Source organism: Typopeltis vanoorti, chromosome 10 (assembly GCF_054136105.1).
Source record: "Typopeltis vanoorti isolate ZY-2024b chromosome 10, IOZ_Tvanoo_1.0, whole genome shotgun sequence".
NCBI classification, from domain to species: domain Eukaryota; kingdom Metazoa; phylum Arthropoda; class Arachnida; order Uropygi; family Thelyphonidae; genus Typopeltis; species Typopeltis vanoorti.
The window spans coordinates 132988932-133014243 of record NC_143558.1 but is presented as its reverse complement, the minus strand read 5'-3'; the positions used below and the strand labels follow the sequence as shown (position 1 = coordinate 133014243).

The 25312-nt window shown below is 36.7% G+C and overlaps 1 protein-coding gene across 3 annotated transcripts in view; it reads right to left on the bottom strand.

Moving 5' to 3' along the window:
- Nucleotides 1–6514, bottom strand: part of LOC150102803 (NADH dehydrogenase [ubiquinone] 1 alpha subcomplex subunit 8-like) — a 38279-nt gene extending 31765 nt beyond the window's left edge. The window contains exon 1 of one of the 3 annotated variants that reach the window (XM_090398981.1): nt 6279–6514. In XM_090398981.1, coding sequence (XP_090255107.1) covers nt 6279–6407 — 129 coding nt within the window. In that variant the 5' untranslated portion in view covers nt 6408–6514. The remainder of the gene's footprint in view (nt 1–6278) is intronic. The other 2 variants (XM_090398979.1, XM_090398980.1) reach the window with 2 other exon arrangements.
- Between the last annotated feature and the right edge of the window lie 18798 nt (nt 6515–25312).

Here is a 25312-nt window from a genome sequence, read left to right as displayed (position 1 = left end):
AAATCAGATGTTTTTGTTTCAGGAAAGCATCTCTTTACATGTTTCCAAACAGACCAAATGGTACAGGGTTGATTGGTGTCGTGTTAGAAAGAAGTTTGTTGCTTTCTAGCATTTACCATTTTTTTTCAAGACCTTACAAAGACAACAAGTCAGAATAACTGGAAGATAACTGTTGGCTGGGACTGGATCCTTGCCAGTTTTGGTATAGCAATGGCAACGAGTTATGCCAACAGTCTGGGAACTCTTCCCATGTAAATATTCTGTTAGATCCACAGAAAATGATGGAAGGTGTTTTTATCATCTCATAATGAATGTCATCGGGGCCTGCTGCACTAGGGTGAGAAAGTAGAACTCCTTTGAGTTTCTCCTTAACAAATGGCCGATTAAATAGCTCAATCCCCTTGGTATAAAAGGTAGTCTGGTTAGTTTAGTCAAAAGTACTGTTTCTCTTTCAATATTAAAAAATCTGGAGGATATGAATTTGATGGTGAGATGCTGGCAAAGTTTTCTCCCAAGGTGTCTGCAATAACTTTGGAATCAACAACATTAAATCCATTATGTTCCAAGGTAAATAAATGGTGTGTTTGTATCTACCTTTCATCTTCAAGATTTTATCCCATATAATTTTTGCACTGGTTGTTTGATTAACTGATGATTATCCAGGATTGTTTCAGACTCTGATGTTTCACATAACATGCTTTAGCCTGAGCACGTTTAAATGCTCTTAAGTTTGTTGTAGCAGGGTATCTATGAAATATACCCCACGCTCTATCTTGATCTTTTTTGGCTGCTTGGCAATCTGGGTTTCACTAAGGCTTTGGATAGTGTGGAAATCAGGATGTTTTTGGAATTTCTCATTGCTGCACGGACAATAGAATCTGTTACATACTCAACTGCTTCATTGGTAGGTTTGGTTCAGTGCTTCAGTATTAAATTTTGCAGAATGGGAAAATGCAGCATGGTCCATTTTCCACATGGGCATCTCTGTAGGAGGATATGGTTCTTGTAAAGACAGTGCTAATAACAGGAAAATAATCACTTCTGTATATGTTTTCTTTGACATCCCATGTGAGCAGTGGAAAAATGGCAGGGGAGCAGACTGTAAGATTGATTGCAGAATAAAAGTGAGTACGCATATGGAAGAAGGTATTTACTCTGCTGTTGGTGAGCATTCGCTCAATGATATAACCTTGTCTATTTGTAATGGCACTACTCCACAGAGAGAGTTGTCTGATTTCCATTAAAATCATCCATTACGAGTATGGGCTGAAGCAGCTGCAATGTGAGATTATCAAGATCAGTTTCATTTAATTCATAACCAGATTGTAAATATATTGGACATACTGTGATAAGAAACTCCACAGAAAGGTGAATCGCTACTCTTTCCAAAGTGATATTAAGGGGAATGAATGCCCACAAGAACAGCTACTCCATCACAAGCAAGACCATCTCCAGTTCTGTCAACAAGAGTGATATTCCTGAAGGCAGGGTCCTCACTTGGCTTTAAATATGTTTTCTGCAGACAAAAACAAAAAGTTTGTGTTTCTGCAACAGGTGATTGATATTGATATTCTGGCATATCCAGAATGACAATTCCATTGTAAAAATTTCCCTGTTGTTTAGGCTTTGAAGAGTTGTCTAATTTCTAGGCGGTTAAGGACATATCCTTGTCAGGTTTGTATTATTTCTCATTACATTTTGGGAAGTACGGATGACCAGCGTCCATCTCTTTCTCTAGAAAAATAGCTAATACGTCATCAGATGTGTCAGGATCACTAGGTAAGTTCAAGTTACTTTCAGTGGATTCTGAAGTATCCATTTTTTTTCCATGGGAGGGTGTGATGGTTTGGCTTTAAGTGATAACCATGCGTTAATTTTTTTTCACAATTGGATTCTCCTTGAAGGTGACATTCTGAGATCACTCTTCTACAGGAACTGAGTATTTTATGAGGTGTAACTGTTATTTGTATTTCACCCACCAGTTTCTTAACTGTTTTGGGAGAACCTGAAAGTCCTAAACCCTTTTGAATAAAAATAGGTAACATTTTTCCTATTGCCTTTTCATCTGTTGTATGGATGATTAGTCAAAGCTGGTACATTTATACTAGTATCACATCTTTTGTTTCTTATTTCTGTTATTGAATGGTATATTAATGGTATCAATACTTGGTTGGGGGTCCCCTGAAACAACCGATGAAAAATTCATGCTTTTAGGACATTTTAGTTCAGTGTCCCCCCCACCCACCATCACAGAGCCACACTTAGATGTACTGAGGAGTGGAACACCAGGGCTATCCTAGATGCTATATAAGCACCACAGCAAGCCCTGACCCCAAATTGCAGGAAGAAGACTTACCGCAGTACACTTAACCCTTGCAGGCAAGTCTACCAGTCGATTGATCCTATCCAGGTCTGCCCATCTTGCCAAAGCAGAGGTAGCAAAGTAACCACCTCTGCTTTGTGAGAGTAAACTGGATACCCACAAGTTGCAAAACACAGCAGCAAGGCATTGGATCCCAGTGATGGTAGTCTGGGAGATAGGCAGGGATGGCTCGTCTATATGGGCTGGGCCCCCAACCTATATTTGTATAACTAGCCCAATAATTGTAGTTTAAAAAAATATGTCTCTTGTAATTATTATTTTTTGATCTATTTCCAACACGTTTTATTGTTTAATAAAAAATTACTGTAGTATTTTGTGGCAATATTGTATAATGCGACTTAGTACGGTCTCTGGGGCCAGCCACAGCTGGCTCTATTTTATACTTGTAGAACACAGGGCATGTATGAGGCAAGTGCACTAGCAATCGTGTTTGTTTACTGGGCGTAACGCTTATCTTGAGGCCAGTTTAGTCTGGCCCAGTCACTGCGCTTGTACGTAAATAGTGGGCGATTCTTTCATTGTCTTATTATTTATTCTCGTTGTTGATCTGTTTTATTGTTTTTGGTGTGTTTAATTATTGTTGTTGTTTTTTGTTATAATTTATTTTAAAGTTTAAATTTTTATTACATCCATAAACAATACATTTTAACTATGAACAAAATCGACAGTTTATTGGAAAAACGTTTCTCGTTATTTCTCAGAATCTCGGAAGTTTCGACATGGATTTATAAAATAAATAATAGAAATAATAACTTTTTTGTTTTAACACTTGAAAAATTAAAACATTTTGCAGGGCGGCCAGCTGTAGTCGAACCAGTGTCTTTGGATTTCCGGTTCATTGCTCTAGTCCGTTGAGCTTCTTCTTCTTCTTTTTTGCTCTAGTCCATTGAGCTATGCCCGCAACTGCAAATTTTTCGAGTTTTCGTGTTATTAATACGCTGAGCCTGTTTTTGTTAGGAAGTAACATATTATGTCCTAACAATTAAAAAAAATTAATAGCTCAATGCATCAGTGGATTCTGACTAAACATTATTGTAATAGAAATAATAACTATAAATCAATAATAGAACCCACTATATAAATATAAAAATATTAAGTTGTTTTTGGTCCCTGGCCCCACCTGTTTCTATTGTCACCAGCCGCCACTGGAGATAGGATAATAAAAAGACTAAGGAGAAGTAGAGTAAAGAATATTTAAAAAGGGCAAAGGAAAAAATAATGAAAAGGGCCAGTACCATTACTAGGAAGTCCCCTCTACCATGAACAGGTGCCTTACATGGAGAGGGAGATACAAGGAGGGGAAGTTAAGCCCAACAACTTTAACCAGGGGACCAGAAGACTTGAATGCGAGTTGGGTATAGTTCATCTTTTTTTGCATTTGTTTCTTATGAAGTTGACTTTGGATATGATGATTTTTTTACACTTGTTTCAGGATATAGTGCATGCTGGGAGAGAAGTTGGAGCTTTTGACTTAAGCCACTGAACATATGCTACATTTTTATCATGGACCATAAAGGAATATTTTTTTTAGAACCAGGGCTAAGATAAAGGTCCAGGATTTGCAGTGGATTGGGCAATAAAGACTTTCACTGTGATAAGGATTAGTTCAGTCATTTAGTGAAATCAGGTGTTTGGATCACAGAAATAGTAATCAGACCACGTAAGAAGTACAGAAATACCAGAGGTCATCCCATTTGGCAATATTGTAGTGCCAAAGAGCATGAAGCGGACATTAGCTGGGAGGAAATCACAATATGTTTCTTGTAATTATTATTTTATTTCAGAATAATAATAATAAAAAAAAAGTACATACTATGATACTGTAATCAGAGAAAACTGACAACATGCAGACAACGGTAAGTGAGCAATTGGCGGATAATTTAACAAATATCGCATGTGTGTTGCATCATTCATTATATTATGACAATGTCAACATTAAACATATAACATCTATCAAATCCTAGTTCTGTGTGATTCAGTTTAATCAAAGTTTAAACATGGTTTTATATAAGCCCTTGAATTCTGTTCTACTGGGTGGTGATGCACAGCCTCCTTGAATTTCCTGATGTAGCTACTGTAGATAATATATAACATCTCAATTTGTTGCTATAGCATATGATATTTGCTTTTTTTTTTTTACTTTTCAACATCTGATGCATATTGTCAGGCAGATTTTTCCTGGACTGCCAGTCTGTTCTACATGAGAAATAAAACATAAGCAGTATATTTGTGTAAATTCCTGGTTTTAATTTGAGAAGCAGATGTGATGGTTTGGATTTATGTAGTTCAAAATGGGATACGCTTTGCCTGCTGAACTTTGGGATACTATGAACAGACTTACTCCCAATAATACCATTTCATTAGTAGAACTAATAAGATCAACTTGGGAAGAAAACTCAACAGGTTGCCCACTAAGAAAGCCATACTACATGCCTACACAAAAACAAGATGGCTCTTCTCTCCCTTTACTTGAGCTAAACAAAGTTTTCTTCCCAAAAGGCTTCAACTTTGTTTTAGCTCTTATCAACATCCTACAGTCTGATATTGTTAATGTGTATGAAAAAAGGATTGGAAAAGATGCCCAGAGATTTGGCAGGTCTCATTTGTATTCAGACAAAAACTATTTTACTTAATGCCAAACTACCACAGCAATATCTCCAAAGCAGAGTTGACAGTGCTTTGAAATAAACATGCTGGATAGATAACATAATATTCAGAGCTGATAAAAGCAACTTTACAGCAATTATGGATACCAAACGTATCAATAAAAAATGGAAGACCTCGGTAATTCACACACATGCTGGGTATTGGATGCTGACTTGATATGGACCACCTGCCAAAGTAAGCCCAAAGAAGTTACTGAAATAATGACTTCAAAAATAATGGTACCAAGAATTTATATCATTTGTAATGTGCATAAAGTTGATTAATACATATATACTAGTGGTACTAGTTGGCAAAGCTTCCCCAGTTCGACATCCTCAGCATACAAAGGGATCAGACTACACCACTAATTGTCATAATTTAATTAGAAAATCCTCATCTTAACACTCTTTACTCATAATATCAAATATTACTATTTCTTGTAATCTCAGAATCTCAAATATTACAGTTTTATGTAATTTTGTATGCAAAGTTACAGTAACTTTTCTCCTTGAAGATTTATCATGGTCATTCTTCTTGCCTTTTACTCCACCATAAAATGGCCGTGAAAATAAAAACACTATCTGCAAATTGCAATTTCCATAGAAAACAACAATGATAAATATCCTAAGCTTGTGCACAAAAAGACTGCATGCAGTACACTACTAGGGAGACCTTTCAACCCATGTTAGAAAATTAATACAAATTATGTGCACAGAAAACAATCTTAGGAAAGCAGAGACAAGGAACTATTCGGTCATGAATGGAAGTTAGCTGACCTTATACAGAAGCAGAAAGCGTTATTGCTTCCAGAAACTCAGGATTTTCATCAAGCAAAACACAATTTACTGATAACAATACACCACCCTAACTTCGGCCGGTTATTAAAATCAATTATAACCAAAACAGCTTGTTACTCTAATCATGACTAGACCGAATTGTACCAAGGCCTTGTGGCAGCATATTGTAAGCCGTGGAATACCACGGCTACCTTTACTATCATCGCAACTCACTCACCAGATCATTGCTTTATGTTTCTCGCACTGTACCCATGTCTTTAGAAAGGATACAGTCGATCTTTATCTTAAGGGGAGTAATTTTTATCGTTTTTAATTTTTATTATCTCGCTCATTTGGTGTATATGTTTGTTTGTTCTGCTTTAGTTTTTAGCCACTGCACACAAACCTCATATGCAGCCCAATAGGCATGTAATCGGCAAAATAGTTTCAGATAAACCTTTTATTGCTCTTACTTTGCTCTGTTCATCGCAGTACTTTCCAAGATGCCGAGCACTTGCTACCAGCGTTGGACTAGAAACTGTTACCTCATTAACTGTTAGCTCTTCTTCAGAAGGTAAATAAACATTTTCCGGTATAGGCATTTCAATACAACTAAAACAACAACCAACCTCGTTAAAAATATGTCAGACGTTACCCTGATCTACTTACAACGCCCTCTACTATCCAAAAGCGAAAAAATAGTTTACGAATAAAGTTAAGGGGGACAGTAAAGCCCGTATTATTTTACAGCAGGGTACGAAACCCAGAGATCAAAATCTAAGAGTTTCATGCCGAAGAACTATCGGCGAGTCCAAGCTTAAGTCATCACTTGGGTAGTACAACACTAGGGCAACTCGGAGCAAAGGTGGAGCAAGTTCAGTCACTATCCTTAATATTTTCTCATATTGTAAAACGCAGCTCCTATGAGATGTATTACAGTTTTACATTATGAGGAGAAGTCACTACCCAGACCCGTTTCGACCCTTATTGTTGAGGACTCATCAGTGAGTAGGTAGACCTGGAATATCAAGGTTTAAATGAACCGAATTTACATATATCCCTAATAACGAATTGCCAGACCGGTGTAATCATATATTATTATTACTACGATAAAGAGCTAAGAGGCTATTTTTCTGGCGACATAAATTAAGTTAAGGGGGGATAGTAAATCCCGTATTATTTTATAGCTGGGTACGAAACTCGGAGATCGAAATCCATCGAAATCTAAGAGTTTCATGCCGAAGAACTATCGGCGAGTCCAAGCGTAAGTCATCACTTGGGTAGTACAACACTATGGCAACTCGGAGCAAAGGTGGAGCAAGTTCAGTCACTATCCTTAATATTTTCTCATATTGTAAAACGCAGCTCCTATGAGATGTATTACTGTTTTACATTATGAGGAGAAGTCACTACCCAGACCCGTTTCGACCCTTATTGTTGAGGACTCATCAGTGAGTAGGTAGACCTGGAATATCAAGGTTTAAATGAACCGAATTTACATATATCCCTAATAACGAATTGCCAGACCGGTGTAATCATATATTATTATTACTACGATAAAGAGCTAAGAGGCTATTTTTCTGGCGACATAAATTAAGTTAAGGGGGGATAGTAAATCCCGTATTATTTTATAGCTGGGTACGAAACTCGGAGATCGAAATCCATCGAAATCTAAGAGTTTCATGCCGAAGAACTATCGGCGAGTCCAAGCGTAAGTCATCACTTGGGTAGTACAACACTAGGGCAACTCGGAGCAAAGGTGGAGCAAAGTTGGACTCGCCGATAGTTCTTAGGCATGAAAATGCAGAAACTTTTCAGACCACCCGCGTATATACCAGGGCGGATTGAAAATGCGCAAGGTGTGTGCCGTGCTTGCTCACAGCAGATCAAAAACGCACTTGCATGAAAGTCTCTGAACAGTGCTTGGGGCATGTTTTTCGACCACTCTCATATATACGAGTGTAGTCTGAAAAGTTCTCGGCTTCTCTGTGCGAAGACTGAAGTATCCAACTATCTACCTACCAGTATGTCTGAAGTGGTGGGGAAAATTTGGGAAAAGTTGGTTACAACTCGCATTCAGAAGGGGGTCGACAGAGAATCGCTCTACTTTGCAATGAACAGCATAGGTTTTTAAGGAATAAAAATAACGGGACATGACATGCTTTCTGACTAAACCTTCAATAGTTCACTGGAATGATCTTCCTTATCAAATGCCTTAGCCCAGTCCAACAGCATCATATACAGTAGAAGGAATATAGTTTATATATTCTACTACCTAACTGAGCTGTAAAATTATTATAAAATACAAGCAAGTTGCTAAAATTGAAAACTCCAGTTTATCCTTCAACTTACACGACAGCCAGAAAAGTGTAAAAGTCATCAACGAATCCAAAACAGACTTCATAAGAATGAAATGCAATAACAGCATTTCATTCTTATGAATAAACTAGCCTTCTTCTCAACTAGCAATCAAGTCTTCTGGTCCCATTCTAAGGCTATTGGGCATAACTTCTAGCCTTCTATGTTGCTACCTATCTTGCATCCTCATTGCACTATGTTAACCTCACTTAAGGAAAAGGCTGACCTCTGCATCAGTTTTTTTCCTACTCCTGCCTAGACCACCAAAGCTTCCACAAACTGCCATAATTCCATAAACTGCCCACTGAATTCCTGCTCTGAACATTTGTCAAAAAACATCAGTGCAATCCTAACTAATCTTGATACTAATGAGGATCCTGTCCAGATAGTATTTCTCCTGTTGTGCTCAAACCCTGTGCTCCAGAACTGACACAGATCCTATATCATCTATATAATCTTTCATATTCTACTGGCATCTACCCTCGAGCAGGGAAGCAAGCCCCCACCCAGCCGGCACTCAAAACAGGGGGTCAAAACACCTCTGTATTTTAAAAAGTGAGAAAATGTTATCAAGAACCGGCTTCTTCACTACCTGGAGACTCACCAGTTAATTAGCGTTCACTAATAAGGATTCTGCCATTCTTGTTCTACAGCTGATCTCCTAGCTGATCTCACCCACCTTTGCATGAGATCAGCTAAGGCCATGGAAAGATTTTAGGAAATTCAGGCTATCACTCTCGATAGTTCTAAGGCACTTGATCGTGTATGGCACCGAATCCTCCCGAAAAATGTGCGGGCTTATAGCTCCCTTTCAACACAATGAGCAACCAGTGATTAAGCTGGCAATCCAATATGTGTCATGGTGGTGGGTTCTATCATCAGATTTCTCCATCAGTGCTGGAGTGCATTAGGGTTCTGTGTTCTTACTCATACTCTTTCTTCTTTACATCAATGATCTGACTTCAAATCATATTCACCGCTTTGCCAATGACAGTACACTTCATTCCTCTTCATCATCATCACATCATGAATCATGGGCTCACTGCCAGTTGATGTCTCATGCCTGTTTCACTATCTTCTTCCACCTTTCTTTGTCTAGTGCACAGTGTTGCAGTCTTTGTGCACCCATTCCACACCAGTCTTTTATATCATCTATCCATTCTCTGTATGGTCTACCTCTTCTGTTTAAACCATCCAAAATACCAAACATAAATGTCTTTATCTTCCAGTCCTCACTCATTCTACAGATGTGTCCAAATAATTGCAGCTTCCGTTTTATAATCTTCTGAATTAGATTCTGTTTTGGTTGTATCTTCTGATAGAGCTCTTCATTGGTGATTTTCTGTACCCATCCTATTCTTAGAATCTTCCTGTAACAAGTTCTTTCAAATGACAAAATTCTTTTTCTTGATTCCTTATTTATTACCCACGTTTCAGATCCGTACAGTACACCGCTGAAGATGCATGTTTCCAATAGTCTTAGTTTTGTTTGCAGACTGATCACTTCATTCCTCTTCCCTATTCGATAAAACCTTTTATCGAATAGGGAAGAGGCATCTAACCTAATGTTAGATGCCTCAGGACCTTTTGTAACCAGTGACTTGAACACCGATCTTCTCAACATCCTGAAATGGGGTGAAGACAACGTAGTAAATTTTAAAGCCAAAAAAATTCAAGCTTGCCTCATTACTCACAACAAAAAATCCTACCTCATCCTCTCTCGTCTTTAATAATGTTCCACTTTCCTTTCAAGATCAGCTTTCTCTTCTTGGGTAGAGTCTCACATCCAGTTCATCCTGGCACAAATTTATTACTTACATAGTCTCCATAGCCTCTAAAAACTGGGAGTTTTTTCTGTTCTAAATATTATTTCTCTTCCTCTCAACTCCTAACACTTTATGTCTCAGTTACTATTCCCACATTTGAGCTGGAGCATCGAAGACCTCTCTAACAATTTTTAATGTTATTCAGAAGAGAGAAATCCACTTAATAGGTGATCATTTCCTCACAGACTCTCTTCAGTCACTTTATCATAGGCTCTCAGTGCTGTGCCTTTTCTATGGGTATTTTCATGAGCATTACTCATGAAATGCTCATGAAAATGAAGCATTTCATGCTCCATTTCATACTGCTTTTTCCAATTAAGCACAACATCTCACTCTTTATAAAAAGAGTGAGATGTTCTTATCATCTTCTCCAAAATCTTCCCCACCACTCCAGAGTTAGTAATAGCCGGTAGTTGGACATCGGGTTTTGTACCTCCCTTGTACAATAGAACTATCATACGTCTTTTCTTCTCCTATGATATCCTTCCTAAGCTGAGACTCAAGTTATACTAACATATCAAGGGCCTGGTCAATTCGGCTAAGAATTCCTTTATAACATTCTGATACCTCCCATCTGTCTCTGTCTTCGAATTCTTATCCAGTTTAAGCAACAGCTCTTGGACCTATTTCTCATACACTTTTATCACTTCTTTCAATGTAATGGATGCATTACGCAGTATGTTGCACACCCTAGGCTGATAGATCATAGAGAAGGGAGCTTCATTTTTGAACAATCTCATCTGCTTCTGATACAAGGATGCCATTTGCATTCAGTATTTTTTGTTATTTTACCACGTACCTTCTTTCTTTTACTTACAGGATAATGATAAAATTCTATTGAGTTGTAATCTGCACAGACAATTTCTTTTCATACTCCGATTTATCCTTCTGTACAATATGAGTAACTTTTCTAGCCAGACATAAATTTTCACATCCATTTTACTCCGACCACTTTTCGATTTCTTGGAACATATGCAACTTATTCATTAAAAATTCTACGCTTTAATTCTTGAAAAATGACAGTGCTAGACTCATAGTTTCTCATATCTATTTATTTATGACGATTTCACGCATTAATACTAATACACCTCTGTATATATATACAAATCAGAAGGCAAATCAGAAGTCTATACCGCATCGGTCGTCGCGCGGGTTACCAAGGACCGCACTGGATGTTAGGCTTCCTGGATAGCCAGTGGCAAATGGGCTACAGGAGCAAGATCCACAGAACTCGAAAGTATTTACTAGGAAAAAGTGGAGCATGGCTGTACATAGACAAGTCGCGCAGTGCTTCTACAGTTCAAACCCATCAGTTAGGGGATTTCAGAAACGAATGTTCCAACTTTGGCTTGAACGACACCCAAATTCTGAAATTTCATTCGAAAGGTTGATGCAGCAACGCAGCTTCATTATCAAACGCAAGGTATTTAGTGAACTTGAGCTGGAAGCACTGAAACCTCAAGCTGTAAAAGGATACCGTACTCACCCTGCAGTGATCAAGAATATGAATGAAGCAGAACCAGATTCCAACGTACAGCACGTTGGAATCTGGTTCTGAAACCTCAATCTTTTACAGCTTGAGGTTTCAGAATGCTGAAAATTTTGAAAATATACAAATAGTTGAAAGGAAGCTATCAGATAAGAACAAGAATTCGCACGAAAAATTATCGAGCAAATGAACAGCAACCAGGAACGAGTTGGGCTTCCAGTATTGAGACAAGTACCTCAACAAACACTGAAGGAACTCCTACAAGAGGCCAATAAAGCTGCACGGGCTATCCCTACTGGAACTATTGGACAAACGAATCAACTTATGTACTCAATAGCCTACGTCGTAATATCTGAATTAGGATATAAGATTAGTCAACCCAAAAACAGCAAGGCTCAGGAACCAAAATGGAAGCATCGGCTGGAGAATAAAAATTCTTAAACTCAGAGCAGACGTGAGCAATTTGAAAAACCTTAAGGAAAAGAAGCTGAAAAACATAAAATCCGAAATAACCTCATCAAGAGATATAATACTGGAACACAACCTATTGATGAAGTATTAGAAGAAGTGAAGCAAAAAATAGTTGCAGTTGCAGCTAAAATAAGAAGATACAGTGCACGCATTGAACAGTACAAGCAAAATTCGATGTTTTGCACAAATCAGCACCAGTTTTACAAGAAAATTGATTGCTGCAGGAATGATAACCTTAAAGAAAATATAAATATAAATACCAGAGACAAAGAAAATACACTAGTTTTGGAAAAACCTATGGGACAACCCTAAGAGGCACAATAACAAGGCAAAATGGATTGAAAATTATGAACATATCTCAAGAACGAAAAATGGACCAACTGAAAATAACAACTGAAATGGTTCAAAAGCAAGCTAAGAAAATAAAAAATTGGTCAACATCCGGGAAGGATGAATTATATGGCTACTGGTTGAAATATCTAACAGGCTTACATGAAGGACTTGCTAAGTCTTTCATGTAAGCCTGTTTTATGATGTTTAAGAAGCCAATTTTATTATGTTTTAGAAGGAAAATGCAAAGAAGAGTGGCTTGTGAGCCACGCTGCTGTGGCAGGGAAAACGTTTTTGATCATAAAGGATAAAGAAAAAGTTCGAAACCCACCAACCTGCCTGCCAACAACTTTTAAGCTACTCACAGACATACTAGCTGATAAAATATACAGCTATCTTAAAGCAAATTCTCTTCTCCCAATTGAACAAAAAGGTAACAGCAAAAATTCAAGAGGCACAAAAGACCAATTGCTGATTGATAAAATGATTCTTAAAAATTGCAAACGTAGAAAAACCAACCTTCATATAGGTTGGATAGATTGTAAAAAAGCGTTTGATTCGGTGCCTCATAGTTGGATTTTAAAATGGACAGAACTATTTGGTATTAGCGAAAACGTGCAAAAATTTTTGCAATGCAGCATGAAAAACTGAAAAACAACATTGGTTATAAATAGAGAAGAAATTGGAGAGGTAAACATAAAAAGGGGAATCTTTCAAGGAAACTCATTATCTCCTCTATTGTTTATATTGTCATTGATCCCCTTAACTAAAATTTTAAATAAAACTGCTCATGGTTATCAAACTGCGCAAAAGAGTGCAAAAGATATCTTACCTTTTATACATGGACGATCTGAAGTTGTATGCGAAATCAGAGAATGAACTCGGATCTTGATAAACACTGTGCACATATTCAGTCAAGATATATCAATGGATTTTGGCTTAGACAAATGTGCAATTGCTGGAATAACAAGAGGAAAGTTCGAAGAGATGAATGAAATCGAGCTGCTCAATGGTGAAATAATCAAAGCAATAAAATTCGAAGACAGCTACAGATATTTGGGAATTTTAGAAGCATCACAAATTCTGCACAATAAGATCAAAGAAAGAACTAGAGCAGAATACATAAGACGATTAACAAAACTCCTTAAGTCAATGCTTAATGCTGGAAATTTGATAAAAGCAATTAATACCTGGGCCATACCTGTTCTGAGATATTCAGCAGGCAATGTTGAATGGACCCATCTAGAGATGGAAGATTTAGATCGAAAAAGTCGAAAATTAATGACAATGCACCATGCCCTCAATCCTCGCAGTGACATTGATAGGCTCTATCTATCACGCAAAAAAGTTGGTAGAGGATTATTACAAGTGAAGCAAGTTATTGAAGAAGAAAAACGAAATTTAAACGATTATCTGCAGCAAACAACGGAAAAATTTCTAATTGAGGTAAGAAAAGAGGGTTTATTTAAACCCATGGAGACAAAATTGGAATACAAAACCTACCAAGTAAAAGTTAGAACCGAAAAATGGAAAAATAAGGCATTGCATGGAAAATACCTTCACAGCATAGAGGACAGCGCTGACAGCAACTTGACCTGGCAATGGTTGAGAAATGGAGCACTAAAGAAAGAAAGAAACAGAATCGGTAATAAATGATATAATCACGTAATCACAAGAAAGATATTTATTTAACCAAATATTTCGGTCTGGAAATAGCAGACCATCGTCGGTGGTATTACAAGAACAGTTTAAAAAATATACAAGCTAGAATACTAACAATAGATCGTTGAAATTAGAACATGCCGCGTGATGTTATATCACTAAGTATGAAACGAAATATTTTGAAGTAGAAACATGATTGAATTTGCTATTAAAAAAAAAAAAAAAAAAAAAAAAAAAAAAAAAAAAAAAATTAATGAGTAATCTTGATTAGGCTTTCCCAGATTTTTGATATAGATATGCAGTCATTACGATTCAGGTTGGGATGATGCAGCAAGGCCTCCACGCTTTCCTTGAACAAACGTTCGAACCTATAACGGGATCTATGTAAGAGGCGCGTTTTGGACCAAAGGATGCTGTGGTCAGTTTCAATCCCGTGTTGAGCCAAACCAGACTTTTCAGGTTTATTGTGAAGAATGGATGATTGATGTTCTTGGATTCTTTTTTCAAGAGAACGTCCAGTCTGTCCAAAGTAAGAGAGATCACAGTTGCAAGGAATTTGATAAACTCCAGGAAGAGATAAAACTGACCACAGCATCCTTTGGTCCAAAACGCGCCTCTTACATAGATCCCGTTATAGGTTCGAACGTTTGTTCAAGGAAAGCGTGGAGGCCTTGCTGCATCATCCCAACCTGAATCGTAATGACTGCATATCTATATCAAAAATCTGGGAAAGCCTAATCAAGATTACTCATTAATTTTTTTTTTTTTTTTTTTTTTTTTTTTTTTTTTTTTAATAGCAAATTCAATCATGTTTCTACTTCAAAATATTTCGTTTCATACTTAGTGATATAACATCACGCGGCATGTTCTAATTTCAACGATCTATTGTTAGTATTCTAGCTTGTATATTTTTTAAACTGTTCTTGTAATACCACCGACGATGGTCTGCTATTTCCAGACCGAAATATTTGGTTAAATAAATATCTTTCTTGTGATTACGTGATTATATCATTCAGTCTTATGTCGCAAGTATCCTTAAAACAACAGAATCGGTAATATTTGCAGCACAAGAACAGGCCATTAAAACCAACGTTATGAAGGCAAAAATACAAAAAATTCAAGAAGACAGTAAATGTAGATTGTGCAAAGAAAAGGAAGAAACGGTAGACCACATTATAAGTGGATGCAGCAAAATCGCACAAATTGAGTACTGTAAAAGGCATGATAACGTAGCTAAGATAATCCACTGGCATTTACGTAAAAAGTATGGGTTTGAAGTGTCTAAAGACTATTGGAAGCATTAAGTTCACCAGAAAGTGGTTGAGAATGAAAAACCTAAAATACTCTTGGATTTCAAAATCCAGACTGACAAAAGCTTGGAATGTAATACACCCGATATTACAGTGGTTGAAAAAAGTGAAAACAAGGGTGTTAGGTTTATCGAAATATCAGAACCAGGAGATAGTCTGATTGACAGCAAAGAAAATGAAAAAATTACAAAATATCGCGATTTGCAAATCGAAGTTGAGCGAATCTGGCAAAAGAAAACGAAAGTTGTTCCCATAATAATAGGTGCTTTAGGCGCCATCCCTAAAACATTGAAAAAACATCTAGAAGCACTCGAGTTACATGGATTAAAAATTGGGCAGCTGCAAAAGGCCGCTTTGTTTGGAACAGCTTTCATTTTCAGAAAGTATTTCCACAACTCATAGGCCCTTGAGTAGGGCTCAAATCAGTGGAATATAACCAGCCTTTTTAAGACGGAGGAAGCAAATCAAGCTTTGATGAATATTATATATATATGATTCGTAACTTATTCAGCTCCCCCCCTTCCTCTTAAGAAAGCTTCGATCCTGCCTTCGACTATTAAAACCCAAACATAACAATTTGAAGTATCAATATGTGTGCCGTCTTTGGTGTGACTGTAACTCCCCATATTATGGACAAACAGAAAAATCGATCGAGCTTCGTATTGAAGAACATCTCAGAGATATCACTTATCGTAGAACCAGGGCCAAGACCGTATGCAGTCATGTGCTTAATTCTTCTGATCCGAATGATCATCAGTTCGTGTACTTTCAGCAATTTAGGTTACATCAGAAATTAATTAAGTTTTAAAAGAGGTATACCGTGAGTAGACATATCGATACAAAAATTAATAACTGAAAAACTCACGTACAAAGATTACTTAATAGTATAATTTCGCCTGTCACACACACAGGCGAAAATTATACTATTAAATAATATTTGTACGTGAGTTTTCCTTTATAATTTTTGTATCCAGAAATTAATTATAAATGCTATTATGAACTTAAAAGACAAATCTTAGAATTAACAGAAATTGCTAGCTCATTCGGTATAGACGAAGCCCTTTAGTCAGAAAGACCTGGGTTCGATTCTGGTCCATGACGTGAAGAAACTTTATCTGGTCTCTTTCGACTGAAGGGTTTTTTCACCCCGAAACTTGGGTTTTTCGTGCCTTGGATCAGGCAAACCGGCCAGTAAACACACACACACACACACACATACACACAGATCTACAGCCAAAAATACATACTTAAAATCCCTCATTGGAGGCCCAGCTTGTCCTAAGGGACAGATGAAGACAACTAGGTGAATTCCACGACAACAACAACAGAAATTGCATTAAATCCTATTCACTTTAATGTCAACCATAATCTTTCTGATTATAATCAGTAATAATTATTACTCCTCTGCTATTCAACTATGGCGGTCGCGAGAACACTTCCTCGTGCACGAGAACAACAATGCAGCTGGTCTGCAATTTATTATTTCATGATCCCTCCAGGGAGTCGAAAGACTCATCGAGGGAGGTCACCTACTCTACAACTCTGTCTCCACCACTCAATCGATCAACTACAATGAACCGCCACTACCATCATCATTTACACCAACGCCATCTATCGCCCACCACCACCATCACTAGTATTTTCACAGACAATCACACACATCCATGCCAACAGCGGGATTCGAACCTGCAGCCTTTTGGCTGGAGAGCGGATATGCCAACCTCTCGGCCAACCAGGGCGGCATTAGAATATCATTCTAATGTGAGCAATCCGTTAATAATTTAGAACTTTGGGTTGTATACCAAAGTAATGTTTTTATGTATCTCCTCCGTCTATGTATTATGCAAACGATAAAGTCTTCTAGAAAGACAAAACTTGTAGTGCCTTTGAAAATAAATCAGTTATTTTCTATTTTTATTTCTATATTCTATGTGTGTGTGTGTGTGTGTGTGTGTGTGTGTGTGTGTGTGTGTGTGTGGAGAGAGAAAGAGAGAGAGAGAGAGAGAGAGAGCAAAGATGACATAAATCTCTGCCATTTATTGTCCTTAAATGCCTAACGTCCATATTATTGCTGTAGAAGTGGAATACTCTTAAAAATCTCTGAATATTCATTAAATTCATTAAATCGGATTAAAGAATGGCTTCGAAAAGTTTCTCCAGAGCGACCAGAATCAAACTTATAAAGATCTCAGGCAGCCTAGCACTATGGAAGCAAATGTCATTTCCACAGAGGTACATAGGTATACCCTTGAAATTAGATGTGATAGTGAATAAATTCTTCAATTAAAAAAGGGAAATCTTTTATATTATAGATACTAGGATGAAAAAGAATCAGTGGAAACGAGTTCTTGATGAATAAAAATTTTAAAAACCATATCACTGAATTTCACAATATATCTTATTGAACAGTAAGTATAGTTTCCAGCTCTAATACAAATACACTATTGAAGACGGGGCAGTACTTATGTATAGGCGCACTAGGCGCTAGATGGGTCCCCGAAAATTTAGAATCCATTTAAGGACCCCAAACAATGAGAGTGGCTCTGGAGCACTCTAACGCCTCTGGTCCCGCCCGCATCGGGAAAAGTGTAAGTACAGCCCTGATGGAAGGTCGACCAAGTCTGCACACAGCAATGATTAAATGCTGATAATGAAAACTACTAGTTTTCTATTGCTCTACAGTTGAGATACTACTGTATCTCAACTGTAGAGCAATAGAAAACATCATATCATATTCGTACTCGTTCATGTTAAAACATATGCGCACACCTTTCTACAATTAGAAGACCTACTAGTTTGAATCAGTTCTAGAATGATTAATTCCAATCACATCACATCTTGGCACCAGTTTATCTGGGATTTTTTCTCCCGCAAGCAGGCAAACCGTCCCCCTGAACACACACACGGATTACAGTCAGGAATACTTTTAGTCCCAGCCATAGGCCTGATTCGTTAGCTATGCCGGACCTGAGCACGGCTAAAATTTGGGGGGATCGAGATGTTGCCGTACTTCCCGGTAAAAGGGGCTTCACGGCCGTTATATCATCATACGCTATAAATAAATATACCCATATACGGTACTAACGTACTACAGGTTGATCAGTCAACCTCTCGTATATGGGCCCAACATAAAAAAATAAAATAAAATAAAATAAAAATAAACATGACATCTTCGCAAAATTTCTGATCATTGCTCTTAATATACAAATGGATCAAGATAATCGAGGCTCTGACCATGGCAATTTAATGCTAATCACAGTGAGAACTGGTGAAGTTACTGATTTCCCTAAATGTGTCTATACAGACTTGTGGTAGCACTTTCAATTCTAATGTAGGTCCCTAATGTAGGTTTCTCTAGTTGAGGACTAGAATCGATCCAGAAAATTTCTAGACTTTATTCATTCGGTTTCAAAATTTGTTTCGTGGAGGCTTGTAGGTACAAGCCTGCACCAAAGCTCGACTATACATTTGACCGATATTAGTGGAGACTAACTATTCTTCCATTTCCACAAAGTTAGTTAAGTCCAAAAGAGTTATACTTACTCCCTTTGTGAATAAATATATTACTAGGCATTTATTTTTATGGAGTTTCTTTACAGATATTCAAGGTCAACCAGTACATTCAACCAGTACATTCACATTAAATATACTGCTCTATGACCATTCAGATTTGATCTCGTTCCTGTATAGTGAACATCGCCACAAAGCAGGAAATCCCGAAACTTATCTAGCCGAACGAAAGCGTTTAGTGAGATGTACAAAAATACACTAAAATCCTCGAGGGATCCAATACAAGTTTTGCTGGGAAAGGCGTATAACTTAATACATATCATATAACTTTCTTCTGTTAGAATTAACTGGAGCATACTTCAGAACTTTGAAATTCAACTCAGTGATTATCAAGCTGACGACAAACCTCAGAATGTTTTAACAGAAGTACTGTGTAAAACGAGTTACACAGTAACTCGTTTTACACCGTCTTAGTTACACCGACTCCCCTTGAGGTCGCTGAGAAAGAAGGAGAAGAAGAAGAAGAAGAAAAATAAAGACAGAAACAGGCGTGGAACATGTTCTAGTCGAGAACTGGAATCGAATCTTTCTACTTCAGACTCTGCGCTATGTAGTTACCACGAAGCTATGCAAATCAAAAGAAAAGATTTGCGTATCATTTAATAGTTTAGTAGAGCCTAACTATCGGCAATAATACCGATCTCAAAATTAGTGTCATGTTTTGTCACAATTTTCACAGCTTGTCACTATTTTCAGTTTCTTCATCCCTGATCCTAATTAGTATTTTTCGTTGGTGTATTAGGCTCGTAAAGGCTTTGTATAATATTATTTTACCAACATACTCTGGGAAAAATTATGAGTGCATCATGACTGCTCTACTGACTTGCAAATGCAAGTTTAAGATGCACAAATATTTAAAGAGAGCCATCAGGATCATGACAAGAAGGTGCACCTAGAATCGTTAGGCATCCATTGAATTCTCTTCCTAATACATGCACTGTATGTTTATGCAGTCTTTCAATGTGCTGATCTCATGACTCGATACTTCAGAAGCTATGTTGAAATTGTTTACGGATGGCCTTTTATATTATTATTATTATTATTATTATTATTATTATTATTATAATTCCTGACACCTCCAAGGAGTCCGAAGACTCATCGTGGGAGGACACCTATTGTACAACTCTCCGTCTCCAGTACTACACAGAACCTCTACTACCAATCCCCTACATCAACGCCATCTACTCCCACAACCACCACCACCACTACAGCTAGTATTTTTGTCTGTAAATTGCGTGTGTTCTGAAAGACCGATTTGTCTATATAATTGACACTAAATCGTTGTGGTTATATTTAAAGCTGTTCTTTCGTTAGTTGTATTGTTGGGAAAGTGCGTGCTAGTATCATCTTGTGAACGCCAGTACATGATTACAGCTGAATGACAATCTGGGAGGTTATAGCTCAAGTTATTATTTAGATGAACAGGATTGAAGATGATTTCTCTAGATTCCACGATTTTTCTCTCTAGTTCATCATTGCAACGGAAGATGTTAGTAGATTTTTCCCAGCAGACTTTGTGTCTTTGGTTATCATCATTAGGATTAGCCGAGGAAAGGATATGACTTGATAATGCACTGGCTCGCTGTCTCTTGTAAGTAATGTCCCTCGTGTGTTTTTCCATACGCAATTCGACAGATTTGTCTGTCTGCCCAAAATAAGGAATATCACAATCACACAATATTTTATATACACCAGGGTATTTGAGTTGATGATGACAAGGTTTTGGTGGCTTATTAAGAAACTGATCTTTAGAAGTGGAGTGAATAAGGTTCTGATATTGTATTTTCTTAGAACTTTTGCTAATTTATGTGAAACTGTACTTATGTAAGGAATAGATATATTGCGTTTGAATCTATTTGTTTCTTCTGAGTGATGTCTAGGAGGATTAAGAAGGAATTTTTCAGTGATTCTCTTGGAATATCCATTAACTTCGAAAGAAGTTTTCAGATGGTTTATTTCTGTAAGAAGTTCATTTGGGTCATCCAGAAGAGAACGGGCTCTATGTCCCAAGGTGGAAATTATTCCAAGCTTATGAGGAGGGAAGTGATGGGACTGACTATGCAGATATTTGTTGGTATGTGTGGGCTTTCTATATATCGATATTTTGAGTTTACCAGAAGAGCGAGTCAGTTTGATATTAAGAAAAGGCAAGGAATTATCCGTTTCAAACTCGACAGTAAACTTAATATATGTCTTCATTATTTGGAGCCATGGACATGTTTCCCTTATGGTTTTCCTCGAACATCTCAATAGCCGACATCATAGTATTAAGTTTACTGCCGAGCTTGAAACGGATAATTACTTTAAATACTTGGATAGCTTCTTTGAAGTTGCACCTAGTACACCAATAACTATTGGGATGACTTTGGTGTGTTTAAGCTACAGCCCGCCAATTTCGATTGTCACATCTCGATATTTAATAAATTTTTACACTTCTTTGTTGTTAATATTCTTATCACTGGGTACTGCGAGATCGATAATCCAAATCTGTCGATGTTTGATAATTGTGATGCCAGGTCTATTGTGTTCCAAATGCCGATCAGTTTGTTTTCTAAAATCTCAGAGAATATTTGCTGTTTCGTATTCCAATACAGTTTCTATTTTATGCTGCCACCATCAGAAGTAGGAAAGCCATATTTTTTGCATACATGCCAATGAACTATTTTGGCCACTTGATCATGGCGGTATTTAGAGTCAGTTTGAGTTATTTTGCTGCAGGCACTGATTAGCTGTTCTACAGTCTCATCTTTCTAATCGCATAATCCGCATTTGCTGTTATTATTCATGTTCACAATTTTTGCTTTCGTTGCTTTAGTTTGTAACGCCTGTTTTGAGCTGCTAGAATAAATCCTGTTTATTTTTTAATGTATCCATATTGTAGCCATTGCCAAGTCTTGTTCACTTTAATTTTGTCCTCAGTATCTCGAAGAAATTGGCCATGCATGGGTTTATTTTTCCAGCGCACATATCGGTTATTTTGTTATACTTTTTTGTAATCGGATTTATTTCCTGTTGCTTTTAGGCCTTCTTATGTAATTGCTTGAAGCATTGGCTCAGAGCTATTGTCGATGTAACTCCTTAAATTATTATTAGTAAATTATTATTATTATTATTATTCAGTTTTTCCCTCTCTAGGCACTAATCCGTTCATATTTCCTTAATAATTGGTGGAAATTAAGAGGAAAAATTCATGAAGACTTAATATTTATTTTATTTATTTATTTTTTATAAGTTAGTTTAGTGTGGGCGTGTGCATAACGTTATAAGACGGATAGGAAGCGAAATGAAATGAGAAAGACTATTATAGGTTCGAGTGAACATGTGCTTTCCAGTTTTACTTTATTTAGTTGATCTTAGATTTAGTTATCTTTGGTCAGATAAATAAGTTTTTCCATCTAAGTTTAAAGCAGTTAGCATTAAGAACACACGATATAACGGCATGCTATCAGTCATATTCTAATACAGCTTCATTCAAGCACTCGGTTTAGAGATCGCACTAATCTTTTAGTGATGGCGAAAGTAAAAAATGGCTGCCAACTGATTTTCAAAAATTCAAATTTAAGAATAATAAAATATTTCCTAGAAATAAATTAAATTTTAAAAAAATCTAACGCCTTTTATTTGCCTACTCCCTTTGAGGGAGTAAGCAAAGCCTCATAAGCCTAACTAAATTTTGAATACGAGTGAACACAATTTTCATTCTTCAAGTACTCAGTGATAGCGAGCCCATACTTTCGATAAATCAAAGGTTTTCAAGAAATCCACCATGAAAGAACTATCTCCACCTCGTGGCTAGAAATCCTAATGTTGGTAAGGATTAATTTAATTTATAATTTATTATATATTTTATATGATGTATATTTTGTTTGTTATTGCTTCACTGTATTTTTTAATGCTGGTTACCGAAGTAGTCTATCTCAGGTACAGGCAAGTAATGTTTACCCCCAAGAAATCGTGTTTTAAATGTATATCAGAAAACGTCTGACATAGACTACACGCTATTTTGTACAACAATATGAATGTCAGAATTACCAGATGTTGGCAGTTGTCCGATTTACAAGATCCCTTGAAATCATTAATAGCCCGAGCTATTAGTGATGGTTATGCATGGAAACCAGAAATCCACAGATTTCCAAAAGTTAGTTGGGATGAAGGAGCACCTAATTCCTTTGGCCAATAAAAAGTCATTCTAGGGTTTATTTATTTCTTAAAAAAAATTCGCTAACGCCTTTATTCCCCTTAGAGGTAGGAGGCGAGGGCGCTTTAAACCTATCTAGCTTTTGGAGAATTTCTTTGTTTATGTAATTATTTATATTATATTTTACAATGACTGATTGTTAATACCAGATATGTTTTTTTATATAAAGTTCTTCATGTTATATAGGTACACTGTTAATCGGCAAAACCACTCGACTCTGTCTTGGTGGTTAAATTGTTTCGACTGGCATCGCTTGCCTGGGAATTAGAACTCAGTTCTCATCCTATTTGATTGCGACTGTCACAGTGCTAAAACTTTGTTAACCTTTTCCGTGAATGATTAATTTCAGAACAAAATTTATCCTTCTTAAAAAACAGTCATCTGGCCTGACATCATGCATTTAAACACAGATTCTCAACAATTCACAATCGGAATTTCAAATCGTTCTGTGGAGCAGAAGTTTATCTTGCTCAATTGACAGTCACGTGTTTTTGATTCCTTATTCACACGGGTTATTGAGCACAGTTTCTCCTGCTTTCAGATTGTATGATTGTCACATTTTCCTGAGGCATGTTGACATCCAGGCTTCTCTCTTCTTTTCTTCTCTATTCAAGAATCTTAAATAGTACTTTAGATACCAAATATCATCTGATCCTTCTCACTTGTAAAACTACTATGAAGTAGTGCCGCATTTCCTAAATCCGTTGAACTTTGGAACAGTTTTCTCACATTTGGGAAATTCATGGCAAATCGCTCTACAATTCTTGAGACGTTCTCTTTCTTTCTGAACTGTTTAGTCATTCCTCAAGTTTCTTTTAGGCTAGCAGAAGTGGTCAATATCCATCTACAGTCTAACCTTTAACTTACCGTATACTAACTTTTGTCATTCTCTTTTACTTCATTTATCGTTCCCTAGAGCAGCCTTCATCACACAGTGTTCTCAAACGATTACAATCTCGGCTGTTCAAGAAATTCACCAATATGTTTCTTCTCTCTTTATAATCGTTTGTCAATCCAGTACTCATGTGCCAAAGGTTGGTAACATAACATATATATCGAATATATCATTTTTAACGCAGCATCATCCGGTAGACGTGATTGCCTATAAGTCACTAACCTCTGGGACCTTATTTCGTCTAGTTGGTCCAGAATACCTCTGGACACTCTCCGTGGTCTAGTGCAGGGATCGGCAACCTTTTCAGATTCGCGGGCCACATTCAACTTTTATGTTTAATAATCGGCCGTAAGCGTTTAATTAAGATAAAATAGTGAGTGAAAAAAATACTTAAGTTATCAATTTTTATTATATCAATTAAAAAAAAAAACAGAAATATTTAAAGTACGAGATATGAAACAAGCATGAAAATGAAACTCAATGAAAAATTATCACATAAAAACAAAGTAATATAGTTTATGTATCGCAATATGTGTCTCCCTGCTTAATGTGACTTTTGTGATTGTTTTCCCTTAGCCAAATTATCTCTATCCACTTTATAACCTGAGTGCAAATTCGAATCGAAGTATGCAAATGTTCATCAATCAGTCAGTCGAGAAGAAAATTAATTTCTTCTAAAACTCATGTCAGAAAATGCTTATTCGCAATTCTATGTGCTTCGCAATGGGACTATCATCTTCTTCGCGAAACTGATTAATACATCAAATTTTTTTTCGGTAACCATCGATAAAATTTTTCGATATTTTTAATGTTTGATTGTGTTGTGATTCCAAATCTTCCATCTGTAGTTGGTTTGGTACGTCATCAATGTCGACTTTAAAAGGGTTCAAACATAATCGCATTTCGATGCTATTTTTATGAAAATCAACAATCGTGATATCGCCCGTATTGTTACACGGGCGATATCACGAAATACAGGTATAAAATTATTTCTAAGTTATTATTCATATTATAAAATGTATTTTGTCTGATTTTATCAGACAAAATACATTTTATAATATGAATTAATAAGCTACGATGTAATACGTGGTCTATATTATTCCAAGTCGTGTAGTCCAAACTGTTAGATATGTCATCAAACTGTTCTCTACACTTCGCGTCAATAATGTTAAGCTCATACCTGGTATGTTGTATCCTTTCTCTTATTAGCGCTATCGAAGTCTTTTGGTATATTCTTTTTGCTGTTGCAGATTGGATATGTCCTTTTACTACTAAGAACTTCGGGATGATAGCGAAATCTCTACATCTCTTCAGAAATGTAAGGTGGTTTAGTAACTTAGCTTTTTTGCATTTGTTCTTCTCAAAGCACCGAACTTTATGTTTTATTTGTGAACTTAA